The sequence below is a fragment of the Anolis sagrei genome, chromosome 3 (genome assembly GCF_037176765.1).
Source record: "Anolis sagrei isolate rAnoSag1 chromosome 3, rAnoSag1.mat, whole genome shotgun sequence".
Lineage (NCBI taxonomy): Eukaryota > Metazoa > Chordata > Lepidosauria > Squamata > Dactyloidae > Anolis > Anolis sagrei.
Genome location: NC_090023.1, coordinates 1,470,686 through 1,484,784, shown reverse-complemented (window position 1 = coordinate 1,484,784; position 14,099 = coordinate 1,470,686). Strand labels below are relative to the sequence as shown.

Here is a 14,099-nt window from a genome sequence, read left to right as displayed (position 1 = left end):
CTCCGCCCACGCCCCGCCCACCCACCTGCGACCCCGCCCACTCAGAGAGAGAGAGGAGGAGGGTTCAATTCTCACCCCTACTACGCATGCGCAGGAGAACCCAGGCCCTTTCTCCAAGGTCCTGAGCAGCCTCCTTCCCTACAGGCAGGGAAAGTGCGACCAAACCGCGTTCATTCCCCAGTGTAGATGCAACTCCCAGGATCCCCTAGGATTGGACTTTGGCAGTTCAAAAATGTATTGATTTTGCAGTGGAAACAGGATTTGCATCTAACAATTTCTTAACTGCTGTTATTATTATTATATATTATATTTACTATTATATTCTTAATCTATATTATATTATTAGACTCAAAATAGCAGTGTACCTATTATTATTACTATTATATCTATTATTATATTATTAATCTGTATTATATTATTAGACAAAGCAACTGTGTATCTATTATTATTATATTTATCATGTATTGTTTTATTATTAACTGTGTATCTATTATTGTTATTATTATTATGTGTATTATATTATTAAACTATAGTATATGATTAGACTCAAAGCAGCAGTGTATCTATTATTATTATATTAATTATTATATGTATTATTATATGTATTATTATTATTACATTTTTATTATTATATGTATTATTATATTACTAGACTCAAAGCAGCTGTGTATCTATTATTATTGTTGTTATTATTATTATATTTATTATATGTATTATTATATTATCATTCTATATTATATTATTAGGCTCAATGCAACTGTGTATCTATTATTATTATATTTATTATTATATTATTAATCTATATTATACTATTAGACTCAAAGCAGCTGTGTGTCTATTATTTTTATTATTATTACATCTATTATTATTTTATCAATCTATATTATATTATTAGACTCAAGGCAACTGTCTATCTATTATTGTTATTATTATTATTATATTTATTATTAATTTATATTATATTATTAGACTCAAGGCAACTCTGTATCTATTATTATTATTATATCTATTATTATATTATTAATCTATATTATTAGACAAAGCAACTGTGTATCTATTAATATTATATTTATTATATGTATTATATTATTAATTTATATTATATGACTAGACTCAAAGCAACTGTGTATCTATTATTATTATATGTATTATTATATTTTAATCTCTATTATATCATTAGACTCAAAGCAGCTGTGTATCTATTATTATTATATTTATTATTAATTTATGTTATATTATTAGACTCAAAGCAGCCGTGTATCTATTATTATTATTATATGTATTATTATATTATTAATCTATATTATATGATTAGACTCAAAGCAGCTGTGTATTACTATTATATTTATTAGTATATGCATTATTATATTATTAGACAAAGCAACTGTGTATCTATTGTTATTATTATTATAATATTTATTATTATATATTATTATATTATTAAACTATATTATATTATTATACTCAAAGCAGCCGTGTATCTATTATTGTTATTATATTTATTATTAATATATGTATTATTATATCATCATTCTATATTATTAGACTCAAAGCAGCTGTGTATCTATTATTGTTGTTATTATTATTATATGTATTATATTTATATTATATTATTAAACTATATTATATTATTAGACTCAAAGCAACTGTGTATCTATTATTATTATATTTTTATTATTATATGTATTATTATATTATTAGACTCAAAGCAGCAGTGTATCTATTAGTATTATTATATTATTATTATATTATTAATCTATATTATATTATTAGACAATGCAGCTGTGTATCTATTATTATTATTATATTTATTATATGTATTATATTATTAATCTATAATATATTATTAGACTCAAAGCAGCTGTGTATCTATTATTTTTATTATTATTACATCTATTATTATATTATTAATCATATTATTAGACAAAGCAATAATCTATTATTATTATATTTATTATTATTATAAGTATTATTATATTATTAATCTATATTATATTATTAGACAAAGAAACTGTGTATCTATTATTATTATTATATTTATTATTATTATATGTATTATTATACTTATTATTATATGTATTATTATATTATTAATCTATATTATATTATTACACTCAAGGCAACTGTGTATCTATTATTGTTATTATTATATTTATTATTAATTTATATTATTTTATTAGACTCAAAGCAGCTGTGTATCTATTGTTATTATATGTATTATTATATTATTAATCTATATTATTAGACAAAGCAACTGTGTATCTATTATTATTATTTTATTATTATTATATTTATCATTATTATATGTATTATTATATTATTAATCTATATTATATCATTAGACTCAAAGCAGCTGTATATCTATTATTGTTATTATTATTATATTTATTATATGTACTATATTATTAATCTATATTATATTATTAGACTCAAAGCAGCTGCGTATCTATTATTATTATTATATTTTTATTATTATATGTATTATTATATTATTAGACTCAAAGCAACTGTGTATCTATTATTATTATTATATGTATTATTATATTATTAATCTATATTATATTATTAGACTCAAAGCAGCTGTCTATCTATTATTGTTATTATTATTATATGTATTATATATATTACATTATTAAACTATATTATATGATTAGACTCAAAACAGCTGTGTATCTATTATTATTATTATATTTATTATTATTATATCTATTATTGAATTATTAATCTATATTATATTATTAGACACAAGGCAACTGTGTATCTATTATTATTATATGTATTATTATATTATTAATCTATATTATATTATTATACTCAAAGCAGCTGTGTATCTATTATTATTATATTTATTATTATTATATGCATTATTATATTATTAATCTATATTATATGACTAGACTCAAAGCAACTGTGTATCCATTATTATTATTATATTTATTATTATATGTATTATATTATTAATCTATATAATATGATCAGACTCAAAGCAGCTGTCTATCTATTATTGTTATTATTACTATTATATTTATTATTATATGTATTATATTATTAATCTCTATTATATGATTAGACTCAAAGCAGCTATCTATTATTGTTATTAATATTATATTTATTATGTGTATTATATTATTAAACTATATTATATGATTAGACTCAAAACAGCTGTGTATCTATTATTATTATTATTATTATATTTATTATTATTATATCTATTATTGAATTATTAATCTATATTATATTATTAGACTCAAAGCAGCTATATATCTATTATTGTTATTATTATATGTATTATTATACTATTAATCTATATTATATTATTAGACACAAGGCAACTGTGTATCTATTATTATTATTATTATATGTATTATTATACTATTAATCTATATTATATGATTAGACTCAAAGCAGCTGTGTATCTATTATTATTATATTTATTATTATATGTATTATTATATTGTTAATCTATATTATATGATTAGACTCAAAGCAGCTGTGTATCCATTATTGTTATTATTATTATATGTATTATTATACTATTAATCTATATTATATTATTATACTCAAAGCAGCTGTGTATCTATTATTATTATATTTATTATTATTATATGCATTATTATATTATTAATCTATATTATATGACTAGACTCAAAGCAACTGTGTATCTATTATTATTATTATATTTATTATTATATGTATTATATTATTAATCTATATTATATTATTAGACTCAAAGCAACTGTGTATTATTATTATTATATTTATTCTTATTATATGTATTATATTAATCTCTATTATATTATTAGACTCAAGGCAACTGTGTATCTATTATTAATATTATTATTATATTTATTTATACGCTGATTATACTATCAGTCCCCTGCCAGGTGTTGCTGTGGCCTTCTATTATAGCAGAAAAGGGTTTGACTGGATGGCCTCTAGGGTCTGTTCCAACTCTAGTGGAAATATAGACTGTTTGAGAATTGGATTCTCCTTCCCGGCAAGGGAGACTGGATGGCCATCTGTTGGGAGGGCTCCAATTGCGTCTTCCTGCATGGCAGAAAGAAAGGGGGGGGGCAGACTGGATGGCCTCTAGGGTTCCCCCCAATTGTTATTTTGGTACAGATTCCCTGGGAGTCCAATGGATTCTCCTTTTTCTGTGAGTCTTGAAGCAAAGGCTGGATGGGCATCTGTCGGGAGGGTTTGGATGGTGCCTTCCTTCATGGCAGAAGGGGGAATAGATAAGTATAAGTAATAGGTGTATAGAAGCATCAAGGATAGAATGTAATCAATAGAGTGTTTTATATGGGGCAAATAATAATAATAATATATAATATTTATAATATTTTTATATTAATATTAATATAATAAATTAATATTAATATAATATATTAATATTAAGAATATAATATTAATAATAATAATCACAATAATAAGTATTGTCGAAGGCTTTCATGGCTGGAATCACTAGGTTCTTGTGGGTTTTTTCGGGCTATATGGCCATGTTCTAGAGGCATTTCTCCTGACGTTCAGCAGTGGAACTCTCTGCCCCAAAGTGTGGTGGAGGCCCCTTCTATGGAGGCTTTGAAAGAGAAACTGGATGGGTTGTTGTATGTTTTCCGGGCTATGTAGCCATGTTCTAGAGGCATTTCTCCTGACGTTTTGCCTGCATCTATGGCAAGCATCCTCAGAGGTAGTGAGGTCTGTTGGAATTAGGACAATGGGTTTATATATCTGTGGAATGGCTGGGGTGGGGCAAAGAGCTCTTCTCTGCTGGAGCCAGGTGTGAATGTTTCAACTGACCACCTTGATTAGCATTTGAAGGCCAGGGAAGCAGACAGGAAGCTTGTTCCCTCCTCTCTAGGACTTCCTCTCACATATTTATACTCGCCGGAACACTTCAGCAAGCGAGAGTCCAAAAGTGGCAGGCTCAAACCCAGAACTGATACAAAATGAGAGACTCCCCCCTGGGCACACAGAAGACTGGGCGACTTGGAAGGCGTTGAACAGACTGCGCTCTGGCACCACGAGATGCAAAGCCAACCTCAAGAAATGGGGCCACAAAGTGGAATAATCCACGACATGCGAGTGTGGAGAAGAGCCAACCGCTGACCACCTGCTGCAATGCACCCTGAGCCCTGCCACATGCACAATGGAGGACCTTCTTGCGGCAACACCAGAGGCACTCCAAGGGGTCAGATACTGGTCAAAGGACATTTAAGGCAAAAGAGGGCTGGATGGATGACCCTTGGGGTTCCCTTCTGAGGGCTTCCTTGGGGCCTTCATCATTATCCCTGATTGGGCCCTTTAGGGATGCACCTGTGGCTCAGGTGTGCACCAGGGACCGCAAGGGACTCTGTTGCTGGGGTGACACACCTGGCGGCAGGTAAAGGAAGAAGCGGGGGGGGGGTATTAGAGAAGGCCTGAAGCATCAAGATGAATGGCTTGGACAAAGGGAAGGCAGCGCTCATCCAGACAAGGAAGAGCAGCCGTGGGGGGGACAGCGATGACCCCAAAACCCCCAGGTAAGCCTTTCATGAGGGAGAAAGAAAGGGCACTTCTTCCAAGCCAAGGAGATGTTGTTGTTGTGGCTGTTGTTGTTCTGTTGTATTGACTCAACTCTCCTGCGCCATCGAATCTAATGCACATCTCCATTTCCAAAACCCTGAAACCAAAAATCATATTTTCTGCTGAATGTAATGCGTTCTAATGTTGTAATTGCCTTGGTCCAATGCTGTGGAATCACGGGGGATGTAGTTTTGCAAGGTCTTGAGCCTTCTCTGCCCAAGGATGCTGGCGCTTCACCAAACTACAAATCCCAGGGTTACGTTGCATTGAGCCACGACCATTCAATTAGAGATGCGGTCACTTAAAGAGGCGATCCAGAAGCAGCTTCTCCTTTGGCTTTGACTCAGGACGAATTTTGGGAAGGCCATTTAACCTAAAAAGTTGAGCATCAGATTCAAGTAAATAGGATATTATTATTATTATTATTATTATTATTATTATTATTATTATTAATTATTATCGTCATCATCATTTTTGGAAAATGGAAATCTCCATAACCTTTTGGAGATGTTATGATCTTTGGGAAAGCATGACCTTGACAGAAATCATAACTTTTTGGGAAAATGGCATTCATGCAAAACAATTAGGTTTCTCAGTTGTTAAACTGATGTACCTACCTAGGCATGTCTTTGAACTGTTAGGGACAAAGACATGCCAATGCACAAAACACACACACACATATCCAGCAGAGTTTCAGCATCTAAAATACCTTGGTTTAAATCATGCTCTCAAGAGACAAAAATAAGCAGATTTCTTTAAAAGTAACACAGTTGATTTACTCACAAACTTCATGTATTCGGCATACAGGTGGATTGCCTATTAATCCAGTTACAGATGGAATTTGAAATATTTTCGCTGTGTAGATAACATAGGGCATCTAATGCAGCGGTTCTCAACCTGGGGGTCGCAACCCCCAGGGGGGTCGCCTGGCCATTTCGGAGGGGTCACGAGGATGCCACCGTTGGCCTCGCCCCAAGGGCACAGGCCAGGTGAGGGATCTTTCGCGTGAGGCCTGGCCTTGCACAAAGCCCGCCTCACCTGCCTCACCCTCCCGCCATCCGGTGAGGGCGCGGGGCAGGCGAGGAGTGCTCTGCACAAGGCCTGGCCTCGCACAAATCCCGCCTTGCCTGCCTCGCTCTCTCACCATTCAGCGAGGATGAGGGGCAGGCGAAGGGTCCTCTGCGCAAGGTCTGGCCTTGTGCAAAGCCCACCTCACCTGCCTCGCTCTCTCACTATCCGGCGGGGGCACGGGGCAGATGAGGGGTGCTCCACACAAGGCCTGGCCTCGCACAAAACCCGCCTCACCTGCCTTGCTCTCTCGCCATCCAGCGAGGACGCGGGGCAGGCAAGGGGTCCTCCATGCGAGGTCTGACCACGTGCAAAGCCCGCCTTGCCTGCTTCACTCTCTCGCCATCCGGGGAGGATGCGGGGCAGGCGAGGATGCAAGGACAATCCAAACACTGCTAATCAATGCCAAAAGACTAGAAGGATCCACAAGAAGAAGACCCCTTAAACAGGATTTCCACAGCACATGAACTTGATTTCCAAATGATACCTGATCTATCAGGTTTCCCCTTGAGGCAAATCTTATATCCCACAACACATAAATTGGTTTTGCTTTCCCCCACATTTACCCCTTATCAGACGAAGCCTTTCAGAGCAACATAAACACCAAGTTTGCTGTCGATCCTGGCTAATCTCCAGCTGCCTATTCTTCAGCTCCCTATCTGGCAGTTCATTCAAATTCCCAGGTGTCAGATTGTTTTCCAAACCCAAATCTTGAGGGCTCACAGAGAGAGGGAGTGAATTATCATTATGAGGCCCAGCAGGGATATTCTCATGAGAAACCGCCCTTTGCACTGGGGCCTCTCTGTCATTGTCTGCCTGAAAATCATTGACCAAACCAACTCCATCTTGCACCTCAGCCTCGGCACCATCATTTCCCTCATCATTTCCCACATCAGGATCCTGAAACACAAACACAGGCTGATTCCCTACACTTACAGAATACTCAACCCTTTAGAACTAAGATCATCAAGTTTGCAGACGACACCAAATTGGGAGGGATAGCCAATAGTCCAGAGGACAGGAGCAGAATTCAAAACGATCTTGACAGATTAGAGAGATGATGGGCCAAAACTAACAAAATGAAGTTCAACAGTGGCAAATGCAAGATACTCCACTTTGGCAGAAAAAACGAAATGCAAAGATGCAGAATGGGGGATGCCTGGCTCGAGAGCAGTACGTGTGAAAAAGATCTTGGAGTCCTCGTGGACAACAAGTTAAACATGAGCCAGGAATGTGATGTGGCGGCAAAAAAAGCCAATGGGATTTTGGCCTGCATCAATAGGAGCATAGTGTCTAGATCTAAGGAAGTAATGCTACCCCTCTATTCTGCTTTGGTTAGACCACATCTGGAATATTGTGTCCAATTCTGGGCGCCACAATTCAAGAGAGATATTGACAAGCTGGAATGTGTCCAGAGGAGGGCGACTAAAATGATCAAGGGTCTGGAGAACAAGCCCTATGAGGAGCGGCTTAAGGAGCTGGGCATGTTTAGCCTGCAGAAGAGAAGGCTGAGAGGAGATATGATAGCCATGTATAAATATGTGAGAGGAAGCCACAGGGAGGAGGAGGGAGCAAGCTTGTTTTCTGCTTCCTTGGAGACTAGGACGCAATGGAACAATGGCTTCAAACTACAAGAGAGGAGATTCCATCTGAACATTAGGAAGAACTTCCTGACTGTGAGAGCCGTTCAGCAGTGGAACTCTCTGCCCCGGAGTGTGGTGGAGGCTCCTTCTTTGGAAGCTTTTAAGCAGAGGCTGGATGTCCATCTGTCAGGGGTGATTTGAATGCAATATTCCTGCTTCTTGGCAGAATGGGGTTGGACTGGAGGATGGCCCAGGAGGTCTCTTCCAACTCTAGGATTCTATGATCCTATGATTCCTTCTTTGGAAGCTTTTAAACAGAGGCTGGGTGGCCATCTGTCAGGGGTGATTTGAATGCAACATTCCTGCTTCTTGGCAGAAGGGGGTTGGACTGGATGGCCCATGAGGTCTCTTCCAACTCTTTGATTCTATGATTCTATGATTCTATGATAAGACTTACATTAACCCTTCCATCACCAACTGCTAGGCCTGCCACCACCAACCACCATCAACTGCAGAACATGATACATGACAAATGGAGTCTGAGCTCTGAACAGTCCCAGATCATATCCCTACGAGGAGCCCCTCCCACAACATAGAGTTAAGGAAAACTGCATACCAACACACACCCATACAATACAGTAAGAGATCTGAATTACAGTAGAGTTTTGCTTATCCGACCTTCGCTTATCTGACATTCTGTCTTATCTGACGCTCCTACCCAGCACCCTCCTTTTCCTCCGGCATTTCCCCTTCAATTTAAGGAGCGTTCCCCAACACTCTCTCCATTCCCAATAAGTGAAAAGGGTAAGACAAGGAGGAGGAGGAAGAGGGAGGAAAGGGGGGAAAGAAGCAGGACCGGAAGTGGAAGTGTCCTCCCTCCTTCCCTCTGATTTCCACGCTCTTCTTCTGCATCTGGGCACTTCCTGCTGGACCCTCTAGCCCTGAGGCGTTGCCTTGTCTTAACTCTTTGAGTCCCTGTTGTTAGTATTCTAGGTGTCTAATGCCGCATCGGACAGGTAACAGTAGGAGACTCTGTATTATCTGACATTTTCGTTTATCCGACATTCTGCCAGTCTCTCGAATAAGCGAGACTCTACTGCAGTGTTTCTCAACCTGGGGGTCGGGACCCCTGTGGGGGTCACAAGGGAGTGTCAGGGGGGTCGCCAAAGAGCATCAGAAAACATAGTATTTTTTGTTGGTCATGGGGGTTCTGTGTGGGAAGTTTGGCCCAATTCTATTGTTGATGGGGTTCAGAATGTTATTTTATTGTGAGTGAACTATAAATCCAAGCAACTACAACTCTGAAATATGAAGGAAGTCCTCCAGTGTTCACATTTGGGCATATTGAGTATTTGTGCCATTTGATCCAGATCCATCATTGTTTGAGTCCACAGTACTCTCTGGATGTAGGTGGACAATAACTCCAAAAACTCAAGGTCAATGTCTACCAGACCCTCCCAGTTCTGTGTGCCAAGTTTGGTTCAATTCCATCATTGGTGGTGTTCAGAATGCTCTTTGGTTGTAGATGAACTATAAATCCCAGCAACTACAACTCCCAAATGTCAAAGTCTATTTCCCGCAAATTCCACCAGTGTTCTCATTTGGGCATGTTGAGTATTCGTGCCAAGTTTGGTCCTGATCTATCATTGTTTGAGTCCACAGTGCTCTCTAGATGTAGGTGAACTACAACTCCAAAACATAAGGTCAATGCCCACCAAACCTTTCTAGTGTTTTCTGTTGGTCAGGGGAGTCCTGTGTGCCAAGTTTGGTTCAATTCCATCCTTGGTGGTGTTCAGAATGCTCTTTGGTTGTATGTGAACTATAAATCCCAGGAACTACAACTCCCAAATAACAAAACGAATCCCCCCAACCCCACCAGTAATCAAATTTGGGCATATTTGGGCCAAATTTGGTCCAATGAATGAAAATATATCCTGCATATCAGATATTTACATGACGATTCATAACAGTGGCAAAATTAGAGTTGTGAAGTAGCAACAGAAATAATGTTATGGTTGAGGGTCACCACAACATAACTGTATTAAAGGGTCACAGCCTCAGGAAGGTTGAGAACCACTGCTCTACTGTATAGACATAACAAATAACTAATGGAAGCTTGAAGAAGGAGATATGATAGCCATGTATAAATATGTGAGAGGAAGCCACAGGGAGGAGGAGGGAGCAAGCTTGTTTTCTGCTTCCTTGGAGACTAGGACGCAATGGAGCAATGGCTTCAAACTACAAGAGAGGAGATTCCATCTGAACACGAGGAAGAACTTCCTGACTGTGAGAGCCGTTCAGCAGTGGAACTCTCTGCCCCGGAGTGTGGTGGAGGCTCCTTCTTTGGAAGCTTTTAAGTAGAGGCTGGATGGCCATCTGTCAGGGGTGATTTGAATGCAATATTCCTGCTTCTGGGCAGAATGGGGTTGGACTGGATGGCCCATGAGGTCTCTTCCAACTCTTTGATTCTATGATTCTATAAGGTAGCTATTTCCAACAATCATCATCTTTGCTTATGTCCCACATTTCTCCCCGTAGAGATATGAACATAGGCCCAGTGAGGCTGGGATGGGGGGAAAATGGCTCACCCCATTGAGAGTAGGGGGCTTGGGCCTGGACCTTCCTTCAAGACCCTCTTTCCCTCTGTCTTTCCTACAGAGCCTCATTCCAGAGTCCCCCTCTTTGTCTCAGCTATGGACCTCAATCGGAGAAGAACTGGGTCCTGGACCCTTCTGGAGACGACTATTACCGGTGGCTGCTTGTGATGGTGGCGCCCATCACCTACAACTGGATCTTCCTCATCAGCAGGTAATAACATTGTTGGGGGGGTGGGGTGGCAGGTCCAAATGGGTTCAGTATGGTTCCAGGTCTGGAATGATCCAGAAACACTCCATGAGTTCAGTACTTGTGAGTTTTTTCGGGCTATATGGCCATGTTCTAGAGGCATTTCTCCTGACGTTTCGCCTGCATCTATGGCAAGCATCCTCAGAGGTAGTGAGGTTGTTGTAGGTTTTTTCAGGCTATATGGCCATGGTCTAGAGGCATTTCTCCTGACGTTTCGCCTGCATCTATGGCAAGCATCCTCAGAGGGAGTGAGGTTGTTGTAGGTTTCTTCGGGCTATATGGCCATGGTCTAGAGGCATTTCTCCTGACGTTTCGCCTGCATCTATGGCAAGCATCCTCAGAGGTAGTGAGGTTGTTGTAGGTTTTTTCAGGCTATATGGCCATGGTCTAGAGGCATTTCTCCTGACGTTTCGCCTGCATCTATGGCAAGCATCCTCAGAGGTAGTGAGGTTGTTGTAGGTTTCTTCGGGCTATATGGCCATGGTCTAGAGGCATTTCTCCTGACGTTTCGCCTGCATCTATGGCAAGCATCCTCAGAGGTAGTGAGGTTGTTGTAGGTTTTTTCAGGCTATATGGCCATGGTCTAGAGGCATTTCTCCTGACGTTTCGCCTGCATCTAAGGCAAGCATCCTCAGAGGGAGTGAGGTTGTTGTAGGTTTTTTCAGGCTATATGGCCATGTTCTAGAGGTATTTCTCCTGACGTTTTGCCTGCATCTATGGCAAGCATCCTCAGAGGGAGTGAGGTTGTTGTAGGTTTCTTCGGGCTATATGGCCATGGTCTAGAGGCATTTCTCCTGACGTTTCGCCTGCATCTAAGGCAAGCATCCTCAGAGGTAGTGAGGTTGTTGTAGGTTTTTTCAGGCTATATGGCCATGGTCTAGAGGCATTTCTCCTGACGTTTCGCCTGCATCTATGGCAAGCATCCTCAGAGGTAGTGAGGTTGTTGTAGGTTTTTTCAGGCTATATGGCCATGGTCTAGAGGCATTTCTCCTGACGTTTCGCCTGCATCTATGGCAAGCATCCTCAGAGGTAGTGAGGTTGTTGTAGGTTTTTTCAGGCTATATGGCCATGTTCTAGAGGCATTTCTCCTGACGTTTCGCCTGCATCTATGGCAAGCATCCTCAGAGGTAGTGAGGTTGTTGTAGGTTTCTTCGGGCTATATGGCCATGGTCTAGAGGCATTTCTCCTGACGTTTCGCCTGCATCTAAGGCAAGCATCCTCAGAGGTAGTGAGGTTGTTGTAGGTTTTTTCAGGCTATATGGCCATGTTCTAGAGGCATTTCTCCTGACGTTTCGCCTGCATCTATGGCAAGCATCCTCAGAGGTAGTGAGGTTGTTGTAGGTTTCTTCGGGCTATATGGCCATGTTCTAGAGGCATTTCTCCTGACGTTTCGCCTGCATCTAAGGCAAGCATCCTCAGAGGTAGTGAGGTTGTTGTAGGTTTTTTCAGGCTATATGGCCATGGTCTAGAGGTATTTCTCCTGACGTTTTGCCTGCATCTATGGCAAGCATCCTCAGAGGTGAGGTCCTCACCTCTGAGGATGCTTGCCATAGATGCAGGCGAAACGTCAGGAGAAATGCCTCTAGGACATGGCCATATAGCCCGAAAAAACCCACAAGAACTGAGTGATTCCAGCCATGAAAGCCTTCGACACTCCATGAGTTGTCTATTGGCAAATTATCTATTGTATTGCTGTTACGGTTAGCCCAGGCATGGGCCAATTTCAGCCCTCCAGGTGTTTTGGACTTCAACTCCCACCATTCCACACAGCCTTAGGCCCCTTCCTTTTCCCCCTCAGTCTGAGGCTGTGAGGAATGGTGGGAGTTGAAGTCCAAAACACCTGGAAAGAGGTCTATAATTTGCCACATGAAGGGAGGCCAGAAGTTTGCCTGCATTAAGTCATAACATCATTATTTTGTTGCGGTGAGTGTATGGATTCAGACCCATTGTGTTAGTACTAGCTAATTAGCCTCCTAGTTTGTTCCTATCCACTATGACAGTGTTTCTCAGCCTTCCTAATGCCGCGACCCCTTAATCCAGCCCCTCATGTAGTGATGACCCCCAACCATAACATTGTTTTCGTTGCTACTTCGTAACAGTCATTTTACTACTGTTATAAATCATAATGTAAATATCTGATATACAGGATGCATTTTCATTCACTGGACCAAACTGGGCACAAATACCCAATACACCCAAATGTGAATGCAAGTGGGGTTGGGGAGGATTGATTTTGTAATTTGGGAGTTGTAGTTGCTGGGATTTATAGTTCACTTATAATCAAAGAGCATTCTGAACTCCACCAGCGATGGATTTGAAACAAATTTGGCTCCCATGACTAATGGAAAACACTGGAAGGGTTTGATGGGCATTGACCTTGAGCTTGGGAGTTGTAGTTCACCTATACCCAGAGAGCACTGAGGAGTCAAACAATTGAATGCAATATTCCTGCTTCTTGGCAGGGGGTTGGACTGGATGGCCCATGAGGTCTCTTCCAACTCTTTGATTCTATGATTCTATGATTCTATGATGGATCTGGACCAAACTTGACACGAATACTCAATATGCCCAAATGTGAACACTGGTGGAGCCTGGGGAAAATAGACCTTGACTTTTGGGAGTTGTAGTTGCTGGGATTTATAGTTCATTACAATCAAAGAACAATCTGAACCCCACCAACGATAGAATTGGGTCAAACTTCCCACATGAAATCCCCATGACCATCAGAAAATACTGTAGCCAGCAGGGGGCGCCCTCCGCCCAACGCCGCTTCCAGAGTTCATTGAGGTCGGTGGAACCTAGAACCCGAAGGAAGGGAACCCCAGAGGCCATCCAGCCCAAGCCCCTGATTTCTGCCAAGCAAGGAGATAACATTGCTCCATCATTATTATACATTATTATCACCTATTATTATTATAGATGCAGGCGAAACGTCAGGAGAAATTCCTCTAGAACATGGCTCTATAGCCCGAAAAAACCCACAGGAACCTAGAAAATACTGTGTTTTCTTATGGTCTTTGGCGACCCCTCTGACACCCC

General features: G+C 39.3%; 1 protein-coding gene across 1 annotated transcript in view; it reads left to right on the top strand.

Annotated features, from left to right (window-relative positions):
- Window positions 1-14,099, top strand: part of CNGA4 (cyclic nucleotide gated channel subunit alpha 4) — a 36,476-nt gene that overhangs the window by 2,379 nt on the left and 19,998 nt on the right. Inside the window, exon 2 of the mRNA XM_067466391.1 lies at window positions 10,875-11,024. Within this exon, the coding sequence (XP_067322492.1) occupies window positions 10,875-11,024 (150 nt within the window). The remainder of the gene's footprint in view (window positions 1-10,874; window positions 11,025-14,099) is intronic.